Source organism: Phacochoerus africanus, chromosome 13 (genome assembly GCF_016906955.1).
Source record: "Phacochoerus africanus isolate WHEZ1 chromosome 13, ROS_Pafr_v1, whole genome shotgun sequence".
NCBI classification, from domain to species: domain Eukaryota; kingdom Metazoa; phylum Chordata; class Mammalia; order Artiodactyla; family Suidae; genus Phacochoerus; species Phacochoerus africanus.
This window is the reverse complement of record NC_062556.1, coordinates 75,493,214-75,514,231: the sequence shown is the minus strand read 5'-3', so window position 1 is coordinate 75,514,231 and position 21,018 is coordinate 75,493,214. Positions and strand designations below refer to the sequence as shown.

The 21,018-nt window shown below is 45.9% G+C and overlaps 1 protein-coding gene across 1 annotated transcript in view; it reads right to left on the bottom strand.

Moving 5' to 3' along the window:
* The window catches only part of MYO16 (myosin XVI), a 421,162-nt gene that overhangs the window by 372,776 nt on the left and 27,368 nt on the right, over positions 1 to 21,018 (bottom strand). The window contains exon 2 of the mRNA XM_047756311.1: positions 7,413 to 7,483. Coding sequence (XP_047612267.1) covers positions 7,413 to 7,483 — 71 coding nt within the window. The remainder of the gene's footprint in view (positions 1 to 7,412; positions 7,484 to 21,018) is intronic.

The window sequence follows — 21,018 nt, the reverse complement described above, 5'->3', positions numbered from 1 at the left end:
GCCTCGTAAGTACTCATAGTCCAGACTCCCTTGCCGTAGATAAACTGCTCTGAACACTCGAGGTTGAATTACAGTTATTACTCCCGCCTGTCCCCCAAACAGCCGTGGCCTCCAGCCCGTGGAACTGGACTCTAGTTATGAGACAGGTCATTGTGCGAGAGATTCAGATGGGCTGCTGATGCACCCCCAAGAGTTTTAACCTCCTGATGAAAAACCAAAACAGTTATCCTCTGAAGTGGATGCAAACTCTGCTCCCCCAGCGGCAGCGCTGGGCACCTCGCTGTGAAAGGCAGGCGCTGGGTTAGGTGACACGGTGTTCCAGGCACTGTGCTGGGCGGTGTGCACGGAAAGAACGAGGGTGGGGTCCCACCCTTGGGAACTAGACGGTACAGTGACAGTTCAATGACACTGAGGGCACACATTCTGCAGAGTCTCGGCGCAGGGGTCCCGAGCCGGGTGAGAACTGGACAGTCAGATGTGAGGACGCAAGGATCGGGGGTGGTGGGCATGAGACCCTCAAACCTTCTGATGAAGCCTGCACCCACCAGGCCCTCCCATGGTCCCAGCATACGCTCAGCCAGAGGGCTGCTGTTATGGGCTGGATGCTCCTAATCAGCAGCCCACATGCCAGAGGGGCATGCACACAAAGGAGAGACAAGGTGGGGTGTCCTGTGAGCCCTGGAGCCATCGCAGAGGGGCAGCCCAGAGTAGGAAACAGCATGAAAAATACTGAGGAGCGGTGAAAATAGCCATTTGGGGATTACATGCGATCTGCCATATCGAGAGAGTCAAATAAATGATTAGAACCATTTTAGGAAAGCCATTCATTTTGGGGGGTTGGTTTTTTGTTTTTTGAGGTTTTGAGGGCTTTTTGTTTTGTTTTGTTTTAGCCATACCCATGGCATACAGAAGTTCCTGGGCCAGGGACTGAATCTGAGCCATAGCTTCCACCCACACTGAGCCAGTACAGAGACAACGCCAGGTCCTTAACCCACTGTGCCATAGTGGGAACTCCTCGGGAAAGCCTTTCTGAGTGGGTAAGTTTCAGGCTGCCCTAAGGGAGAACCCTTCTTCATTTCTCCAGTTCTCCTAGAAAGGTCCGCACCAGTGATCTTAGGGCTGGTTGACTGAACCTTTTCCTGGAGGGACACGGAGTTCTCAGAAGTCTGTGCCTATTTGCCTTCTCCCTGTAAGCAAAGGTTCTGATTCTTTACAAGTTTGAGTTCCTTTGTTGCAGAGATAAAACAAAGCTAAACAGAACAAAAATATCACCAGGAACTTTTTATAAGGGATGTTGAACGAACCAGTTGTGTGTGGTCTATTTACTCAAAAATGGAAAACTCACTCCCTTCAGTTTCTGGTGGCGGCCAAGGAGCTCCAAAACTTGCTCTTCTGTGACTTTTTTACCCCCTCAGTCGCGCACGGGGGCCGTCACAATAAAGACATTCACAGACCAAGGCAACGGAGTTCATCCAGGATCCGGCCAGGTAACTGTACTAACGCCCCGCGCCCTGGCCTCCGACTTCCCAGGGATGGACGCCACAATGCTCATGCACCAAAGCGACGCTGGATTTTAAAAAGCACGGGCCAGTCAGGAATCGGCATCTGAAATCACCCTGGGAAAGACTTAAAGGGGCCGTGGTTCACAGTCGACGGCAACTCTGTTTCCCATCCCAGGGCTTAGCAGCATCCTGCAACCTCGCCAGGCGTCAGGGTGGTCCAGCTCTCTCTCTCTCTCTCCCAATGAGGCCATCCTTCTGCTTCCATCCTGCCTCTGCATTTGTCTTTTTGCTTTTTCTGTTGCACCGTCCTGAATGGCTATCTCCCATTCCACGGCCCCCAAGAAACTCTCCAGGTAGGGCCCCTGAGGAAGGCCTACTGTCTCCTGCCAGGATTCATTTTCTCGCCTGAAGGGACCCCTGCAGGCTTTACCCTTTCTTTGCTGGGAGAGCAAAGGTGGTGGGGTTACACGGTCGATGCCCAGCGGCTCTGACTTGGGCAAAGTGTAGACAACTTCCATACGTCAACTTTTTTTTGTCCTTAATATCTAGACAGTTTCTAAAATAAGACATTCCTTTAAATATTGTCTCCAGACTCCTAATAGCCGCCCCTTTTTAAAGTATAATATTTTCTGCTTGATGTTAAAAAGGCTGTTGAAGTGCTGTTACTGTAGAAACCTGCTAATTATCTCTGCTTCTTACAGCTCCTGAGACTTTAGAGAAACTTAGAGGAAAACCCAAAGAGCCCCAGATTTTCTCATAAGAGTAGGAAAGTAATTAAAACATTTAGAATTTAAACTTCTAAACAAAACATAGCCCTTCATACATTTTTATTCATTTGTTATGACATGAAACATACATGATTAATTAAAATGTTTAAGCAACATGTCGGGAGCTCCCATCGTGGCTCAGTGGTTAATGAACCCGACTAGTATCCATGAGGACATGGGTTTGATCCCTGGCCTTGCTCAGTGGTTTAAGGATCTGGCATTTCTGTGGCTGTGGTGTGGGCTGGCAGATGCAGCTCCGATTCGACCCCTTGCCTGGGAACTTCCATATGCCAAGGGTGCGGCCCTAAAAAGACAAAAAAAAAAAAAGTTTAAGTGATACGTACAATGAGAGGGTGAAAAAGACCTCGCCCCTCCCCCCAAGCTGAGTCACTGCTAAGAACCTCTTGTGTAGCCTTCAAGATTTTCTCTGCTCTTGAAAACGATGCCCCGTCCCCATCTATCTGTCTGAGTGTAGCATATTTACGATTCTCTGATGGGCTTTGGACCTTTGGCCACATGTCTTGGACATAGTTGCATAACCACTGAAGCTAAATGTTTGCATCAGCGACATGGAATTCCACCCCTCCAATGCCTGATTTGTTTTAAAATGAGAGTTCGCCAGGTAAGAGAAAGATTTCCTCCTTCTGATGCATTTCACCGAAGCCTCACTATGGTTTCCTGCTGTCACAGGACCCAAAGAATTCGCACTTTATACTCCACTCAAGGAGGGTTCCTTCCAATCAAGAGCTCCTCCTCAACGGCTTATGTGCTAAAGGTCCTATAACTTAAAACTCGGGACAGCATTTTGGCCAAGTCTGTTTTCCACTTCATAAATAGCACCATTTCGCCCAAAGAGTTAAGTCTGAGGTTTTTTTTCTCTTTTTCCCTCATGAGACTAAATCTCAGATACTGTTACCTATTGTCATAATTTCCCTCTGTCTGTCTTAGGACCCGACACCTGCCATAGGTTTGTTTCATGAATTCTTTAATGAGGGTTGGTAAACAGGCAAACTCAGACTTATTGTTGAAAGTGTATTAAAAGACATGATAAGACTGTATATGATAAAGGAGTTCTCTTGTGGCACAGTGGGTTCAGGATCCAGTGTTGTCACTGCAGCAGCTCAGGTCACCGCTATGGTGCAGGTTCAATCCCTGGTCCGGGAACTTCTACTATGGCAGGCGTGGCCCAAAAATAAAAAAAATAAAAAATAAATAAAACCTATTTCTCAATTGTCTCCCTTTAATACCTTGCTAACAGTTATCTTCCAGAAACTTCCACTTAGAGCCAGGTACTCAACGAATAATAATTGAGTTAAATCAGCAACATTCTGGGAAACCTCAGCAACTTCCACAGCTTATTCTTGAGGCTCCACAAACACAGGGTGCCTTTTTCTCAAAGACGTTGATTTAAGAATATGTAATTAGAGCTGCGGTGCTGATAGCGCCTCAGGCTTCATAACGCAGGGTGTCCACGGGGTGGGGCGAACATGAGCTGCTCGAACTTGACACTCGAGAGGGCGAGACTGCCTTCTTCGGTACCTAAGGCATTTTGAAACCTGTAATTTTTGTCTCTCTGGCAACCGGCAATTTTTCATTTGCTTTTATTTACTCAGTAACTGCAGGAAAAGCAGGCTCAGCACGGAGCCCCCATTCCTTCGGCCCTTAGGAGGTTTTCTTACACGAACCCCAGTTCAAAGCGCCCCATCTGAGCCTCCCAACCAAGGGGTCTGACAGTAGAAACGCACTACATGTGCACTGGATCCGGAGCTAACGAAGTGCCTCCCATCGTTCTGATCAGCTTCATCTTCTCACTTCATTTTTCTTCTGACTTTATATATTCTGTTACGTGGGCCTTCTCATCAGGCAAAGAGATCCTATGTGCTTACACTTCATCCACCCACCCACCCACCCATCCACCCATCCATCCAACCATTTCTCCTGCACTCAGTATCTACTCTGAGTCTACAGGCTGAGGCTATAGAAGCATCCGAGACATCACAGTTTTTGAAAATTCAGTCCAGCAGAGAGAAAAGGCAATCCTCCTTTAATTACAACACATTTTGACAAGCTCAACAGCAGAAACAAGAGTCACGTGTTATGAGACCTTGGATAGAAAAGTAATTCGGTCTGACCAGGAGGGGGAGAAAAGGCACCAGAACTGACCCCTGCAGGTGGCCGAAGGGTCTCGTTATATTTCTCTTTCTCTATCACCTGCTTATCCTTCTTCCAGACTGGCTGTAATTGGTATATTTTTCCATCTCTCTCTCAGAAAACTAAACTCCACATAGACTGTGATTTGCATCTTTGCACCCCTAATATCTATCATAGTATCAGATAAGAATTAAGTAGTTAATGTGTTAATGTGCCAATAAAGCTACTGAGCACCTACTAAGTGCCAGGTGCTCCCCTGAGCACAGCAGACATAACAGTTATGAAATATGCCACGTCCTAGCCTTCATGAGCACAACACAATCATATAAGCCTCTGACCTGCTGGGTGGCCACCGTGTTATATGGAATGAAATCCACAACCAGACAAAAGCTGAGCTGAGGGTGGAGAGGTGGGGATGGGCTCCCATGTCCTGGGCAAGCCCAGCGAGGCTGCTGTGTTAAATAATTTTGAGCAGAGATGCGAAGCAAGCCACGGAGTGCGCCATGTGGATTTTGGTGGAGGAATGTTCCAGAATGTTCCAGTGGGCGTAACTGTGTGAGTACTTGGCAGAGGCAGGGTGGATGCATAAATGGACCAGCTAGAGCAGGGGAAGGTCACCAGAGAGGAGGCATGGAGGGTCGGCACAACTGGCGTGGCCCTGGGCAGGATTCTGGATTTTTCCCTGAGTAAGAAGGGACCTTTCTGGGGCATTTGAACAGACGAGCGATGAGATCTGGTTGCTGTGGGGGAAACAGAATGTACAGGAGGCGGGGAGGGTCCAGGAAGGTGTGTGAGGAAGCCCCAGATCCAGGGAAGAAAGACGGCAACCTCCTGGCTGGAGCTCAGAGGTCAAGAGAGCAACCTCGGCATTGTGGACGGGGAGGGTGAGCTTTCTGTGCTCAGGAACGTTGGCCATGGCATGTCTATGAAGAAGTGGTGGGCCTTCTCTCCATTTCTCTCTCATTCTGTCAAACACACACCTGCCCACGCACAGAGTAAGAACACACTGCATTCTTGGTAACATCAACCATGAATTGACATGATTTGTCCAAAGAAAAAGTCTGTCTTCCACTAGCCAAATGACAATGATTTGTCCTTGGAAAACTTAATCACCCCGTAGGTGACACTGGGGAATTTCCGTGGAAGGACTGCAGTATTCACGGTTAGAAGGTCAGAGTTCAAGCTTCCTCTCTACTGCTCTGTGAGCTTAATTCTACCATTTCTCAGCTTTGTACCAAGCTAAGTACATAGGCCTCTGCCCACCTCCACAGAGCTATTAAAGTTAATTTACATGAAAGCGCATGATAAGTAACACACAGTGCACATATTGACCAATATCTAACACACCAAAGGCACTTGAAGGCTTAAAAGTCACCTTCCTTCTATTGCAGCATCTCTAGGCATGCTCTCACACCCTGTTCATCATAACAAGTGCTTGGCGTACAGTAGCCCAGACAATGTACCCATCTCACAGAAGGGAAAAAATGGGCCTTGGTGTGCTTAAAAGTCACCGTGAGCTTAACGGAAGGAGTACGTGTCCATGTGTTTATGAGTGAGGAAAAAGAGCCAAAGCAGCTGGCCCACCTTCCAGATCCTCTTCCAACTGCACCCCACGAAAAGAAGGAGGGGACCGGCCCAGTCTCCTTGAGAGCTTGCTGATTACAGGAGCTCCTGGTTGTAAGACCAGCAATATTGACCAAGAGGAGAAACTTTCTCTGGGGAAAGCTGTTAGCAGCATGACCTTAGCCTAGGACTACTTGTCACCACAAACCTGGGACCCAGGACTGATGAGCTATATGGCTCCTTGAAAATGTCCCATAAGCCCTGTAATGATCTGAGGAGAAAACAGAGAGGTGTCATAACCAAATCACGCCTGAGAAGGAAAGGGGAATGCAGAAATCTCTGTTTCCATCTCAATCAACGCTGAAGAGAAATGGCTTACATGAACGGTTTCCCATTAATATTCTGAGTTATGTTTCTACTGTGCTGAGCGCACAATGTCATGGCTACACCCTGGGTGCCTCCAGCCTTTGGCAGACACGAGTTTCTCTCGTTGGCAGTGATTCACAACCTTGGCCGTAACTTAGAACCTCCTGGGGGAGCTCTGGCCCACCCCAATGTCCAAGCTACCTTCCAGAACAACTAAGTCAGAACCTCCAGGCTGGGCTGGTGCTGGAAGGCACATGTTGGTATTTTCTAGCTTTGGGGTGATCGCAGGGGACAGTCAAGGTCAAGACTGTTACTGGGTTGGGGAGCTCTGTCTGATCACACACGACCTCCTTTAACGAGGTTCACTATATCGTGAAGAAACAGAGCATGTTTTAAATCTTGGTGGATCATTCTAAATTAGATTTTTATGTTATATTAATGCTGACATTTTTCAAAGTCAAGTTTTAACCTTTAAATTAGTCCGAAAGACTACTACGTTGAGTAATTACTGACTAATCCTTTTACTTCATTTTTGCCTTTAACTGAACCAGCAAAAACCTCTTGCATGTGAAACTGTTATATGTATACGTTTATACGGTTATTTATTTGTTTATTCCCTTAATCATTCCCTGCATGTTTCCAAAAGGAGGTAGTAAAGTTATTCACATTTATATGATCCGGGCCACAAGTGGCGAATAGTGGAACAATACTGCAGTCGAGCTCACTGGAACAATACAGACAACTTGCAGAAAAAAAACAAAGGATGACTGCCTCATCCTCTAGAATTGATGCAATATTGTCTTGCTTATTTGTTGAATCCAGTCATGTTCAAAAGCATCTTCTTGAGGGCAGAAAACTCCATTGGCTAAGGATTATTTACAAACTGTAATGCAAGTTAACTAACAATTATTCATGTATCATTGTCCAAGCCTGTTCATTTCAAACGCATCCTGGTCTGACCATCATCTGTTCGATGTGCACTTTGCGACCGAGTCTGGAACCCCTCACTGGTCCTCCTTCCCCTTGGTGTCACCCACGCCCAGCCAGTCACCACCGGTCTTACCAGATGGAGCAGGGACTGTCCTGAAGACACCAGCAAGTGAGGGTCTGCCACCTCCTTCAGGAGCCGCAGTGCTGGAAGAATGAGAGGAGAATGGAGTTACAGCAAGTCTTTCTTCCATACCCTGAACCAAAAGGTATAGCTTTTCGTGAATACCTCACTCTCAAATAGCCGTGAGAGCTCAAGCAGACGGACTAATCACCATCGGACCTCATTTTGTGCATCACGACGGGCCGTCTCTCTCTTCACCTTGAAACTCATTCCTAGATTTGTCAAGGTCATGGCCCATTACAGCCAGGCAAATTATTCAGAAAGGGGAGCACACTTTTACAATTTAGTATTTCAAAGGGCCTGGCTCATGCATCCTTGGTAGAGTAAAAATAAATACATAAAAAGAGAGAAGGGACGTCACTTGGTTCCTGTGTGCTTGAGTTCACCTACATTTTATTTTTTTTTTAAACTCATTAGGACCCATTGACTTTAAACAGTAAGTGTTTACACTTTGCACATTCAAATTCCCTTCACGCCATTACCCCTTGGCCCTGCTTCCATCATTCTCCCAAAGCCACTTATACCTAAATTAGTAATGTCAAGTAGATCAAAACAGATGCCACTCAGCAGAATGAATGCGCAGCTGGAAAGTGACCTGCGTTTCCATCTGAACAGCAAAGGGGGACTGGGTAAGACATGAAATGACACAGGCCTTGGGAGACTGTGTCCACTCTCTGCCACTTGCCGTGAGCTCCCCGAGGCCCAGCTATTCCCCCACATGCAACCCAGTTTCCACACTTACTAAAAGGTAACAAATCAGAGTTTCCATAAAAGCCAGCGGTGCTTTTTCCACAGACACAGAACAAATCCAACAGTGACTCTTCATTCCACTATTATACAGAACTCACACCTGCCTGAGCATGTTATCTTGCCATTAACTTTCTCCATAATCTGGAAAGTTACCTGAATGTATCTTCTTTTCTAGGTCACCCCAAATCTTTTATATGTTTCAATATCTAGTTGGTTACCATCTGCCCCAACTCTAACCATATGTCACAGAAGGCAGACATAGTCACTCCTGGCCAGATTTCTCTCTGAGAAGGCCATCTCTTGCGTGGTGTGTGAGTGGGTATGAAGAGGTGACAGATCAGCTCTCCCCTGCAACACTGGGGGGTAACATGTGCAAGCAGAGACAACCCAGCCCAGTGAGTCGTCCATATGCCTTTCCTGAAATTGGAGCACCCTTTGTCCAAATCCCTCTCCTCAAGGAAGTCAGATGCACTCCTGTTCTCTCTGACCAACAGCACTACTTCCCCTGATTCTTTGATCTTACAACCTGTTCACTCCAGCCCTCTTGCACAAAGAAGGTCCTACGTAGAAGCATGCCCACATCTGTTCATTTACCCAATGGCTTTCCCTTGATGATGTGCTTTTTTCATTTAAGCATGCAACTTAGATGTTCATAATATGAGTAGTTTGTCTTTAAAAAATTTTTTTAAAGAACTTCTCAAAGGTGTAGATCTTTTGGGATCATTTGCAATCCAGAATCATGCGGCTCATTCATTTGCGGACTCAGGTGTCTCTCTCATCAGCCATGAGGAGAAAAGGTCCAGAAAGGTGAGAACTCTACCTGTCTTTTCTTCCCTGTGTTCCTAAGAACCACTCTGTTGCTCTGTGTAGATGCTCTTCTTTGCTCCCTTTCTTGGCCTCTCTATACATACTGATAGTAAATGGATGCACGTCCCGTTCCCTCACACACTTTCTACCCTTAATTTAAAAAAGTCTGCTCATGACAACAAAACGTTCATTAACTATGTTTATCAATGAGTTTCTCAGAAGAAAAACAGCATGTTTACCCTAATATTTATATTTTAGCAAATGAAATTATTCAAAGTAGTGACTATATGGTGTTCTGTAGTCTTTTTAACAAAGAACTTGTATTAGTGTGTTCATATTATACATAGTGAGGAATGAAACATTATACAAGTTAAAATGTGAGTAAAATGCTGTCAGATTTCGACACAGGATCTACCACGCCCTTGTGGGGTGAGCCCCATGTAATATAAATCATGGATGCACTGGCCTTGGGGTTAGACAGCTTTAACTATGAGACCAATCCCCACTGGAAAATATACTGGACTTCTCTCTATGCCTTAGTTTTCTGTCAGTAAAATAATCAACAGTCATTGGACTCACGTCATGAGGGTATAGTGAGAATTAAAGGAACAACACAGATAGCACAGTGACCACGCCTTCTGGTGCTGCATGGGGGTCACTAAATGATTTCTATTAGTATAATTACAATAAATCACAAACCTCTTAAATGATACCACTGAACATGGGTCTTAAGATTTATTCTACATTCTTTCAAAGTCCTCGGATTATAAATGTTGAATTTAAGTGTAGGACATAATTTAGCAATATTCATTGAAGGATGAGTGTACAAGTTATCAGGCAGGAAAAAGAGGGTGAAGGGGAGACTGTAGGAGATGATAGAAAAATGACAGCAAGGGGCTGAAGAGTCCCTCAGAAGCAGAAGTTTGTGTATGACTTGGAGGAATCTGTTGTGGAGGGTATTTTACACCACACTACAGAATTCAGACATTATTTTGTGGCCAATGAAGAGGATCACAGGATTTTATGCAAAGAAGCAAGACCCTGTAGATAAGTGCTATGGACAGAATGCGTGTCCTCCCCTCCCCCCACCCCAAGCCAGGTCACATATTGAAACCTAATCCCCAAGGTGATGGTATCAGGAAGAGAAGAACGAAGCACCCATAATGGGATCAGTGCCCTCATAAGGGGATGAAGAGACTAGCGCTCTCTCTGCAAGATGAGGACACAAGGAGAAAAAGGTCATCAATACACCAGGAAGCTGGACATCACTAAGAGCCAGATCTGCTGGTGCCTTGACCCTGGAATTCCCGGACTCTAGAACTAGGAAGAAATATTAGGAGAAATGAATATTTTTAAGCCACCCAGGTTCTGGAGTATTTATTGCAGCAGCCTGAGCAGACAGCGACAGTGGGAGAAGGCAGAACAGGGCTGGACAGGGTCTCTTGCTCCCACTTGAGGTTTAAACCCTGAATGAAGGTACAAGCTCAGGTGAGGGGGTGAATCCCTGCAGTGAGGGTTTATGGCTCTGTTGCAGAGGATGCAGAATGGACAGACCAACCTGGGACACAGTGGGAGTTGGAGCCACTGTCCCAGAAAGCGGGGTCTCCAGCAACACTGACAGCTAAGGTGGGGCTGAGGCATCAGGTCTAGGGATACCATCTACAAAGTGTAGGATGTGGATGGGTAATCTCCACAGGAGCAGGTGGGTCACAGAGGTGTGCTGGTGAACCTCATGCACGGGTGGAGATGGAGATGTCTAGATGGTGGATAGTGAGTGGATGGATGGATGGATGGATGGATGGGTGGATGGACATGCGTTTAAGAATTTACCGCACAATTAACTGATGTGAAGGCTAGGCAGCCCACAATTTGTTGTAAATTCCATAGAGCTAATTGATTTTCAGTGAATAACTGTGATTTTTATTGAACTCTTGTATCCACAACCAACCTGTGACTAAAATGAATGAATGTGACATTGATGTGTGGTTGACATTTTCATTGATTTTAATGAGTATGAGCCGGGGCTCAGGGAAGTCTGGGTGGCAGGTCAAGTTCTGTCAATGTACAGCCTACAAACTCAAAATGAGTTCTACAGTTTTGAAGGGTGTATGAGGATAAAAAGCAACAGCTAAAAAAAAGAAACACAGAATTTCCCACTGTGGTCCAGCAGATTAAGAACTGGATGTGGGGGTCCATGAGGATTCGGGTTCGATCCCTGGCCTTGCTGAGTGGGTTAAGGATTCCATGTTGCCACAAGCTGCAGTTTAGGTCTCAGATGCGGCTCGGATCTGGCATTGCTGTGGCTCTGGTGTGGGCTAGCAGCTGCAGCTCCAATTCAACCCCTAGCCCGGGACTTCCCATATGCCGCGGGTACAGCTGCAAAAAAAAAAAAAAAAAAGAAAGAACAAAATCCCTAGAATATGTAACACAGACTCTATGTGACCCCTAACATTTAACGTATTTACTATCTGACCCCTTCACAGACAAGATCTGCTGCCACCTGAGTTAAGATTAAAGTGAAACAGTGACAGATGTCAGGTCACGTGTTTATCAATGACCCAAGTGACATTTTGGCGAATCAGATGTTAGTTTCGGAACAATACAATCATACGTTATCACTTTTTTTGTGCTGTTCACAATATAGTGGCTACTGACACAACACTTTTTTTTTTGTCTTTTTGTCTTTTCTTGGGCTGCTCCAGCGGCATATGGAGATTCCCAGGCTAGGGGTCCAATTGGAGCTGTAGCCGGCAGCCTACACCAGAGCCACAGCAATGCGGGATCCGAGCCACATCTGCGACCTACACCACAGCTCACGGCAACGCCGGATCCTTAACCCACTGAGCAAGGCCAGGATTGAACCCGAATCCTCATGTTCCTAGTCGGATTCATTAACCACTGCACCAAGATGGGAACTCCTCACAACACGTTTTTTAAGTATAACCTGCATCCTTTACATTTTCTCCATCACTTCTTTGATTCTAGACAATCAGTAAGGTAATCAATCAAGCCCTGGTTTGTATCTCTTGCCAATTTTGGGGGTGTTGATTCTCCCACTGTGGTTGATCCCAAGCTACCCACGTGGCCTCGCTGAACCCAGGGTTGGGAGGAGGTGTGACTTAGCTCATGATCTGGGGCGTTTCTGGCCGATGGACACAGATGGACACAGGAGATACCAAACTTTAAGACCATGAAGGAGAGAAAAGCATAGTGAACCGATTAGGAAGTGGTGAGTTTTGAGCTCTCCCTGAGTGTTTATTACAATCTACTTAATTGCAAGTTTACATACTTCAGTTTTTAACATAGGTTTTGTTGGACTGTTTTACAAGCGGCTCATGAGTTCCTGGCACTTTAATATCCGTCTCCCTGGGGCTGCGAGAGCGCCTCCAGCACCTTACACGGAGCAGCCCTGAGGTGGGTAAGGAACACTGTCCCTGAGGGTCCAGGAGTGAGAAGGACACAGCCCACAACATGAGGGTGTCCTTCCCGCCTCGGTGAACAGGTGGATAAGCCCCAGCCCTTCCTTCATCCTGCCGGCCATCAGCCTCGGGGGAAGAGGAGGGGGAAATTTGGTGTTTTCCTACCCGAGGAAGAAGGACCATTTTCTAAGGGCTCTTCCCATTATCAGGTAGAACTAAATTAGACCCACAGACTGGAGAGGGGCTGCTTTGCCCCGAATACCATGAGTTCAGAGCAAGAATAAGGCAAAATCAAATACTGACTAAAGAAAGCAACAATATATTCTTCACATATGCTAACTGTAGAGCGAGCTAAATTCTATGCCTCTGCTACGGGTTAAAAACTGGACATTGTAAGGTACCTGGATATAAAGATAAAATGAGAACAGATCACTTGCATAATAAGAACACACCGAGCTTCTCTACATACGCCGGCTCTGAGGCTGCTCTCAGTACTTTAGTGTAAGAATTACTTTGTTGGAGTTCCCTGGTGGCTCAGCAGGTTAAGGATCCAGCATTACCACTGCAGCAGCTTGGGTTGCTGCCGTGGTGGAGGTTTGATCCCTGGCCTGGGGACTCTTGCATGCCACGGGGGCAGCGAAAAAGAAATTACTTTGATTCTCCCAACTCTATGATACAGATGCTATACTTGTATTTGTATAACTGTATTTGTATCAATACACAAATGATAAGAAAACTGAACTTTCTAAACTATGGAAAGGAAACTGAGGCTCAGAGATCGTGCCATGTCCCCAGGCCGCAGGGTAGCACGTGGGATCGAAACCAAGTGTAAGCAGAACGACTCCAAGGATTGTGCTCTTTTTTTTATTTTTTTTTCATTTTATATTGATGTACAGTTGGTTTACAGTGTTGGGCCAATTTCTGCGGTACAGCAAAGTGACTCAGTCATAAGTGTATAGACCTTCTTTTTCTCGTATTACCTTCTATCATGTTCTGTCACAAGTGATTGGATATAGTTCCCTGTGCTGTACGTAGGACCTCATGGGGGATCCATTCTAAATGGAATAGTTTGCATCCACTAACCCCAAACTCCCATCGACCCCACTCCTTCCCCTTCCCCCTTGGCAGCCGCAAGTCTGCTCTCTATGTCTGTGAGTCTGTTTCTGTTCTGTAGACAGGTTCAACGGGGCCATGTTTCAGATTCCACATGTAAGTGCTATCTTCCGGCGTCTGTCCTTCCCTTTCCGACTTACTTCACTTCCTATGAGACTCCCTCGTTGCAAGAGGCTGTGTTCTTACCACGCAGAGGTCAGGATGCTTTAGGTCTCACGACACAGGAGAGCTGGAGGTTGAACAACGAAGGCATCCAGATCTGTGTTGATGTCCTCATAATGACTAATGTTGTCGGAAATTGCTCAAGTTTAGGTCAAAAGACTTTCTCCAAAAAGGTATGGCTTCAGAGCAACCTTGTTGCAAGCCGGTGTGAACTGACAAGCAAATGCAGTGGCATACCACTCCTCTGAGTCTCTCTGTTACAGTAAAATCTGGGAGGAAACAGCCCAAGGAAACACAACCATCTGGGGACCAAACAGAATAATGAAGCCTGGGCTTCCTCTTATAGCCTCGCTGCTTGGAACTGATTCAGCATTTATTGTATATTTGTGGCTTCAGCATCAAGCTGCCACAGAAATCCACCGAAATGTCTGGGGGTGGGGGGCAGGATGTGATATTTTAAAAGAAAACACTCCCTAAATCGTCAGCTATTGGGGTAAAAATGGATGAAACGACATCATGACACTTTGCCAAGGAGCTTTCATAGACTCTGAAGCTGTCTTTCCAGAATGTTCCCACCATCACCCACCATAACCAAACCCAACGGTCCCCCCGGGAATCGTCATGGAAGGCTCTAGGGATGACCACAGCTCCTCTGTCCTAATGGCCTCGAGCAGGCTGATGATAGTGCCTTGGCAGCACCTTGATGACAGTGAGTGCTTTGGCGACCCTGGGAGCTGGCGCGGACATCTGATTGAACAGTAACCACGACGACCCCAGCGCGCTTCTCAGAACAGCGGGTCTGCATTCGCAAAGACCTTCCGCTTAAAATCAACAGAGGAAAGGCGGAGTGAAATTAAACACTACCATGGCTTCTAAGCCGTGTCTTATTTAGACGCCCTGAGAAGTCATCTTCTGGAGAAAGGAAGGACAAATCCTGTGTCAAAATGTTAGCACAGAGTCCACCTGGTTGAAGGGGATGTGGGCCTTCTTTGCACAATCTGTGTGTTTAACTTTTTTTCTAATCAAAAAGTTACAGTGAATAGCAACCACAACAAAAAGCCAGTGTCATTTTTTTTTTCCTCTAATGATAATAGAAATATCATGTCAGGACTTCCAAAAAGGTAGGTGTGAGAACTTCTACGACAATTGATAATCCTCTAAGAAATGCCTTAAAAAGTTTATCCTAGCAACATGGATGGAACTAGAGACTCTCATATTAAGTGAAATAAGTCAGGAAGAGAAAGACAAATACCATATGCTATCACTTCTGTCTGGAATCTAATATACGGCACAAATGAACCTTTCCACAGAAAAGAAACTCATGGACTTGGAGAACAGACTTGTGGTTCCCGAAGGGGAGGGGGAGGGGAAGTGAGCGGATGGACTGAGAATCCGGGGTTAATAGATGCAAACCATCGCCTTTGGAATGGATAAGCAATGAGATCCTGCTGTACAGCACTGGGAACTGTATCTAGTCACTTATGATGGAGCCTGATAATGTGAGAAAAAGATGTCTACATGAATGTGTGACTGGGTCACCTTGCTGCACAGCAGAAAATTGACAGAACACTGTAAACCAGCTATAACAGAAAAAATAAAAATCATTATTTAAAAAAAGGATATAGAAAAGGAAATTCAGTTAAATGCATACACAAAAAAATGTATCATGTCTTTTGTCATCTATATGTCAATAAAGAAGGCAAGCAGAAAACAAGGATATACAAATTATGTTATCCACACCACAGAAATGCCATATCTGAACAAAATCATAATTCGAAAGGATGAATGCACCCCAGTGTTCACTGCAACACTATTCACAGTAGCCAAGACATGGAAGCAACCTAAATGTCGATCCACAGTTGAATGAATTAAGAAGATGTAGTACATATATACAATGGAATACTACTCAGGCATAAAAAAAGAATGGAATAATGCCATTTGCCCTGACATTGGTGAAGTAAGTCAGAAAGAGAAAGACAAATATCATACGATATCTTTTATATGTGGAATCTAAAATATGACAAAAATGAATTTATCTATGAAAACTTAAACAGACTCACAGACATAGAGAACAGACTTGTGGTTGCCGGCGGGGGGGAGGGTTGGGTGGATTGGCAGTTAGGGGTTAGCAGAGGCAAAATATTACACATAGAAAGGATAAACAGCAAGGTCCTGCTGTCTAGCACAGGGAACTATATTCAATATCTTGTGACAAACCATAATGGAAAAGAATAGATAGATATATATCCCTTTACTGCACAGCAGAAATTAACACATTGTAAATCAACTGTACTTCAGCGACATAAAAAACAGAAATGTCTGTTTTTATAGAACACTGCGCAGCAGACAGATTTCCCGCCCCGCGGAGAACTCAGACCTTAGGACGCCTAACAAGGACTTGAGGACGACTTTCTGAACAGCCTTTCCGCGTTCAGTGCTCGCCAACCGGCTCTGCCTGCCAGGCTCTACCACGGCATTGCAATGCCGCAGACATCCTGCATGCCTGCCGCCGACTGGAGCCCACGAAGGGCAGCAGGATCTTGTTAAAGCTGAGATTCTTCTCCCCCAAGAACCAGCTTTTCCACCGCTGGGGGTATGTTCTCCCCCTGCTCCACGCTTTGGAATCATACTCTTGCCTACCTCCTGTTACTCTGACTTAGGAGTCTGGGGATGGGAAACTATGCATTTTAAAAGAAACACTCCGGAGGATCTGGTGCGAATGTCCCTCTAAGGACATTTTGGAAAAGGGAAAAAAAAAAAAAAACTGGTAAGATTTAGGATTTTACAGTTTCAGAAATTTACCTCCAAATGCCTCACTTGGAGCGATGGAACTCGTAAGCAGCAAATTGAACAATTCACGGCAGTTTCTTTCGTATTAATTTGACCGTGAAAACTTAGCCCCCACTGCTGTATGTCCCGCACGCCCCTCCGAACACACAACCTGTCCTCAGTAAGCATGTGTGTCGTCCAGCCTGCCTGACAGGAGAGGGTCCCTCATGCACCTGTACCGGCGGGGGCGGGGCAGTCAGGTCAGGACAGAGCCTGGGCCAGTGATTCTCAACCCTCGCTATGCTTTAGAACAGCTATAGCAGAATTTCAAAAAGATACCAAAATACCCAGGTTCCGTCCCTAAATTCTTAACTCAGTTGGTCAAGGATATGCTCATCTCTCCATAAGTTTTTTTTTTTTTTTTTCCGTCTTTTGGTCTTTTTTTCCTGCACACAAGGCACATGAAGTTCCCAGACCAGGGGTCGAACACACCCCAGGCTGTGCCACAGCCACAGCAACATGGGATTTGAGCTGCGTCTGAGACCTACACCACAGTTCACAGCAATGCCAGATCCTCAACCCACTAAGCAAGGCCAGGGATCGAACCTGCGTCCTTAAGGATGCTAGTCAGATTCAATTGCACTGAGCCACGATGGGAACTCTTCTCTGTAAGTTTTTAAGGTCAAGGCACCTCAGTGAAGGGAGGCAGAATGGACAGCAGTGCCCAAAAGGCTGTGGAGCTGGTTTCCATTCCACCCATCGTAAGAGGGCCTGATAGATTGTGACCATCCCAGGGAGAGCCTGCCGGAAATCTACACTCAGGTGAGTCGCTCCGTTGCACCTTGAGCGGTTACTTCTGATCTGCATCAGGTCCTCAGGCATCAACAGGACATTCAAGGATTTTATCAGCCACCCTCCTGGAAGAAGAGCCTGCTAAGGAGAAGGAATGGGGCCAGGGCTGCTTCAGGGTTCCAGCCTTAGCAAGGGAACTGCAGACGAACCTACTAGGTACACCCAGGAAGCAAGTGGAAGGAGGCCCATCTTAGCCACACTCACCCACCAGACTCTGGGCAGTTAAGACGAATTCCATTTTGCCTTTTTGCCGTAGGTTTGAGATTTCTGCTTTCCCGTGCAGCTTGGTGAAAACCGGATCTGACTAAAAGCCTGGAGATTGTAAGCCTGAAGGCCAAGATCCCCGCTGCCGGGGTGACCCAAATCCCCAGTCCCAAACCAACTAGGCAGCCAGGACCAGGAACGAAAATCTGGTGAGTATCTTTGATGTGCTAAAAACTATCTTAGAAGTTGAGGGTGTAGCAGAGAAAAAAAAATGGAAAAAGTCCTGCCTTCGTAGAGCTTATAAACTTGTGGGTTGGAGAAGACAGAAGACACACAAGAAGTAACTATATTCTAGAAGGATCTGTAGTTCTTCTCGAAGCAGTGGCTGAATATCCTGGATCAGTTATTTGACACTTAGTTGTTCAAATGTTGACGGTAACCCATCTCCTCCCTTCCTCTTTCAAGCACCTTACTGACCTGTGGCTGAAAAAGTATTCAGAAAACAGCTATAATCAAACTCGCCTGTTCTGTCGAAGTCTGATGCATATTGTTATGGTATCTATACCTGGTGCTGAAATATGTTATATTTAGCCCCAAGAATGACCATTGAGAATAGTTTTCATTTCACAGGTGTAGTTTCTGGCCACTTGGAATGACTCCGCTGTTCAAATTCTGTCAGGACCCTGGACACCGCTTCTTAGAGTTTCCAACTCAGCATCCAAACACCACCACCAAACACACTCTCCGAGTTGTCACTTGACTGCTATTTCCCAGGTTCTTAATTCAACCCCCACCTTTCTTTGTGAGTCTCATTAATCAGCACATTTTTCTTTTTTATACTCAGATATGCGCCCCATAAAGCATTTATAACTGTTGTCCCCAGAGAAGCTCGTGTTGAAAAATATGTGCCGTGTGACACATTAAGGGAGAGAGATAAATGCTGCCCCTTAGGAAATTATCAATTCCAATTTCAATACTTGCCAGAGGCTTCAGCAAGCAACAAAACCGAGGGAGCCCGCCCCTACCCAGATGCTTGCTCATGACGACGGAAGCTGCCAGAAAAATCTATCTATCAGGGTTGCATCTTCACAGGAAACCACTGCCTACAAATGCAAAATCGACAGTATGTGATGTCCCGGCATGCTGCAGACTTTATTTTAATGAACCCATTTCAGCTTGCATCTTAAACCCTTTGGAAAATCCAGGACTGTGTACCCAGGCGGTTAAGCTGATGAATACCAAACACCTCTGTGAGTCTCAGAAACGCCGAGGGGGTTCCTGCTTCACGGAAAATTGAGGAACCGTACGGTGTGTGAGACGGGGTAACATCCCACAAAAAGCAGGCACTCAAGAGGACTCTGCGCCGGTGCCCACCTCGGATTCAGCTTAAATCTATAATGGGCATCTCCACTGGAGGCGTGACGTTGTTTAAAAATCCATTGTCAAATCTGAGGAAGAAATTCAAAAAGGCAGAGGCGAGGGTAAAATAAGTCAGGCCTCAGAGACATTTCAAAATGCTGTCCTTGAAAGAAGTGCCTTTCAGCTCAGAGACACTGATCATGGATCCGCTTTTGCACCTTTGAAGGGCACTTGGCTGTGGTCCTGCAGGCAGCCTCTAACCCAAGGTCTTGCCCCACGCAGGGTATGCCTTCCTCAAAAATCCAGACCACGGCAGTGGCAACAGTCCAGGCTCTTTTTCTAGCCTATTTGTGTTCATCAAATATATAACCAGCTATTAAGGCAGAGGGCCAAAGTCACCTCTCTTTAAACCCAAAATAAAAGTGATTTGGCTCGAAACTGGAATCGGTAAGCTAGTGACAGAAATGTCTGGATAAGTACATCCTCTATCGCTTTGTTCTCAAGGTGAAATGAATCCTTGTAAAACAAACAGAAAGCAAAGTCCCAAATGATGAAGTGGTTTGTGCTAGAACTTTCTCCCTCTCTCCCTCTCTCTCTTTCCCTCCCTCCCTCCCTCTCTCTCTCCCTCTCCTCCCCTCTCTCTCTCTCTCTCTCTCTCTCTTTGTCTCTCTCTCTCTCTCCCTCTCTCTCCTTCTCTCTCTCTGTCTCTCTGTCTCTCTTTCTCTTTCTCTCTCTCCTCTTCTCTTTCTCCTCTCTCTCTCTCCCTCTCCTCTCTCTCCCTCTCCCTCTCTCTCTCTGTCTCTCTCTCCCTCTCTCTCTCTCTGCCTCTCTCTTCCTCTCCCCCCCGTCTCTCTCTCCCTCTCTCTCTCTTCCTGCTCCCTCTCTCTCTCTCCCTCTCCTCTCTCCCTCTCTCCTCTCCCCTCTCCTCCTCTTCTCTCTCCTCTTCCTCTCTCTCCCTCTCTCCTCTCTCTCTTCTCCCTCTCTCCTCCTCTCCTACTCTCTCTCTCCTTCCCTCTCGCTCTGCCTCTCTCTGTCTCGTCTCTTCTCTTCCGCTCTCTCCTCTCCTCTCTCTTCTCTCTTCCTCTCCCATCCCCCCCCGTCTCTCTCTCCCTCTCTCTCTCCCTCTCTCTGTCTCTCTCTGCCCTCTGGGCTCTCCAATTCCTTCTCTCTCCTCTCTCTCCTCGCTTTCTCTCTCCCTCTCTCTCTCTCTCTCTCTCTCTCTCTCTCTGTCTGTCTCTCTCTGGGGAGGGGTCTCTGTCTCTGTTTCTCTCTGTCTCTCTCTTGTCCTCCCCTCTCTACTTTTCTACACTACTAGATCAGACCATGATGGGTTTCTGCTTTTCTTTCCATTACTTAAAATATAACCTACTAGGCAAAAAACTGGCAGACCACATAAAACATAGATTCTTTCCGTAAGGAACAAGTGAAGTCAAGTCAAACACTTTCCAGCGCCTCACACGTAACTGATTCCATAATCAGCTCTTCTGGCCAACAGTTACCTGAACATAGGTAGAAACAGAACGATGCCAATATCGGGCAAGTCCATTTTAAATACCAAAGGCTGATCTAATGTGGACAAGGGAGAAAGCAAACTGAAAAGCCTGTATAAATAAGTTGAATATCTTTCCCTGTCACAACTAATCAAACTCTGCAATGACAATAGGAATCACCATTTTCCAAACAGGGGAGGATGGTAGCCCAGGACGTATAAAAATGCTTATTACGTTAGGTAGAGCAGTGTTAAAAGGTGAATATGAGAAGAGCTGTTACACCTGAACTCAAATGCCCCCGCCCTCAATTTTCATTCTTATTCACCATGTGCCTTTGGGGGCTGTGATGCTGTGAGTTAAATGGTGTTTTCTTTCAAAAATGAAAGAATTCCAAAAAAAGTGTTAACTCTCATCAGAAGCTCTGAATCTTATGAGTATTAATTTATTAACCGAGAAGTGAAATCAGTTGACGGGGACACTGTCCTGTTCCCCAAAATAGTCCTGTGATGAATGGATGTTATGCAAATTTTATGTAAATCTCAGATTCGATGCCAACTTTGACATAGAAACTCAATTAAAAATAGTAAAAAGCATTTATTCTATGTTAGGAAGACCTTGTCCTTCCCAGAAGGA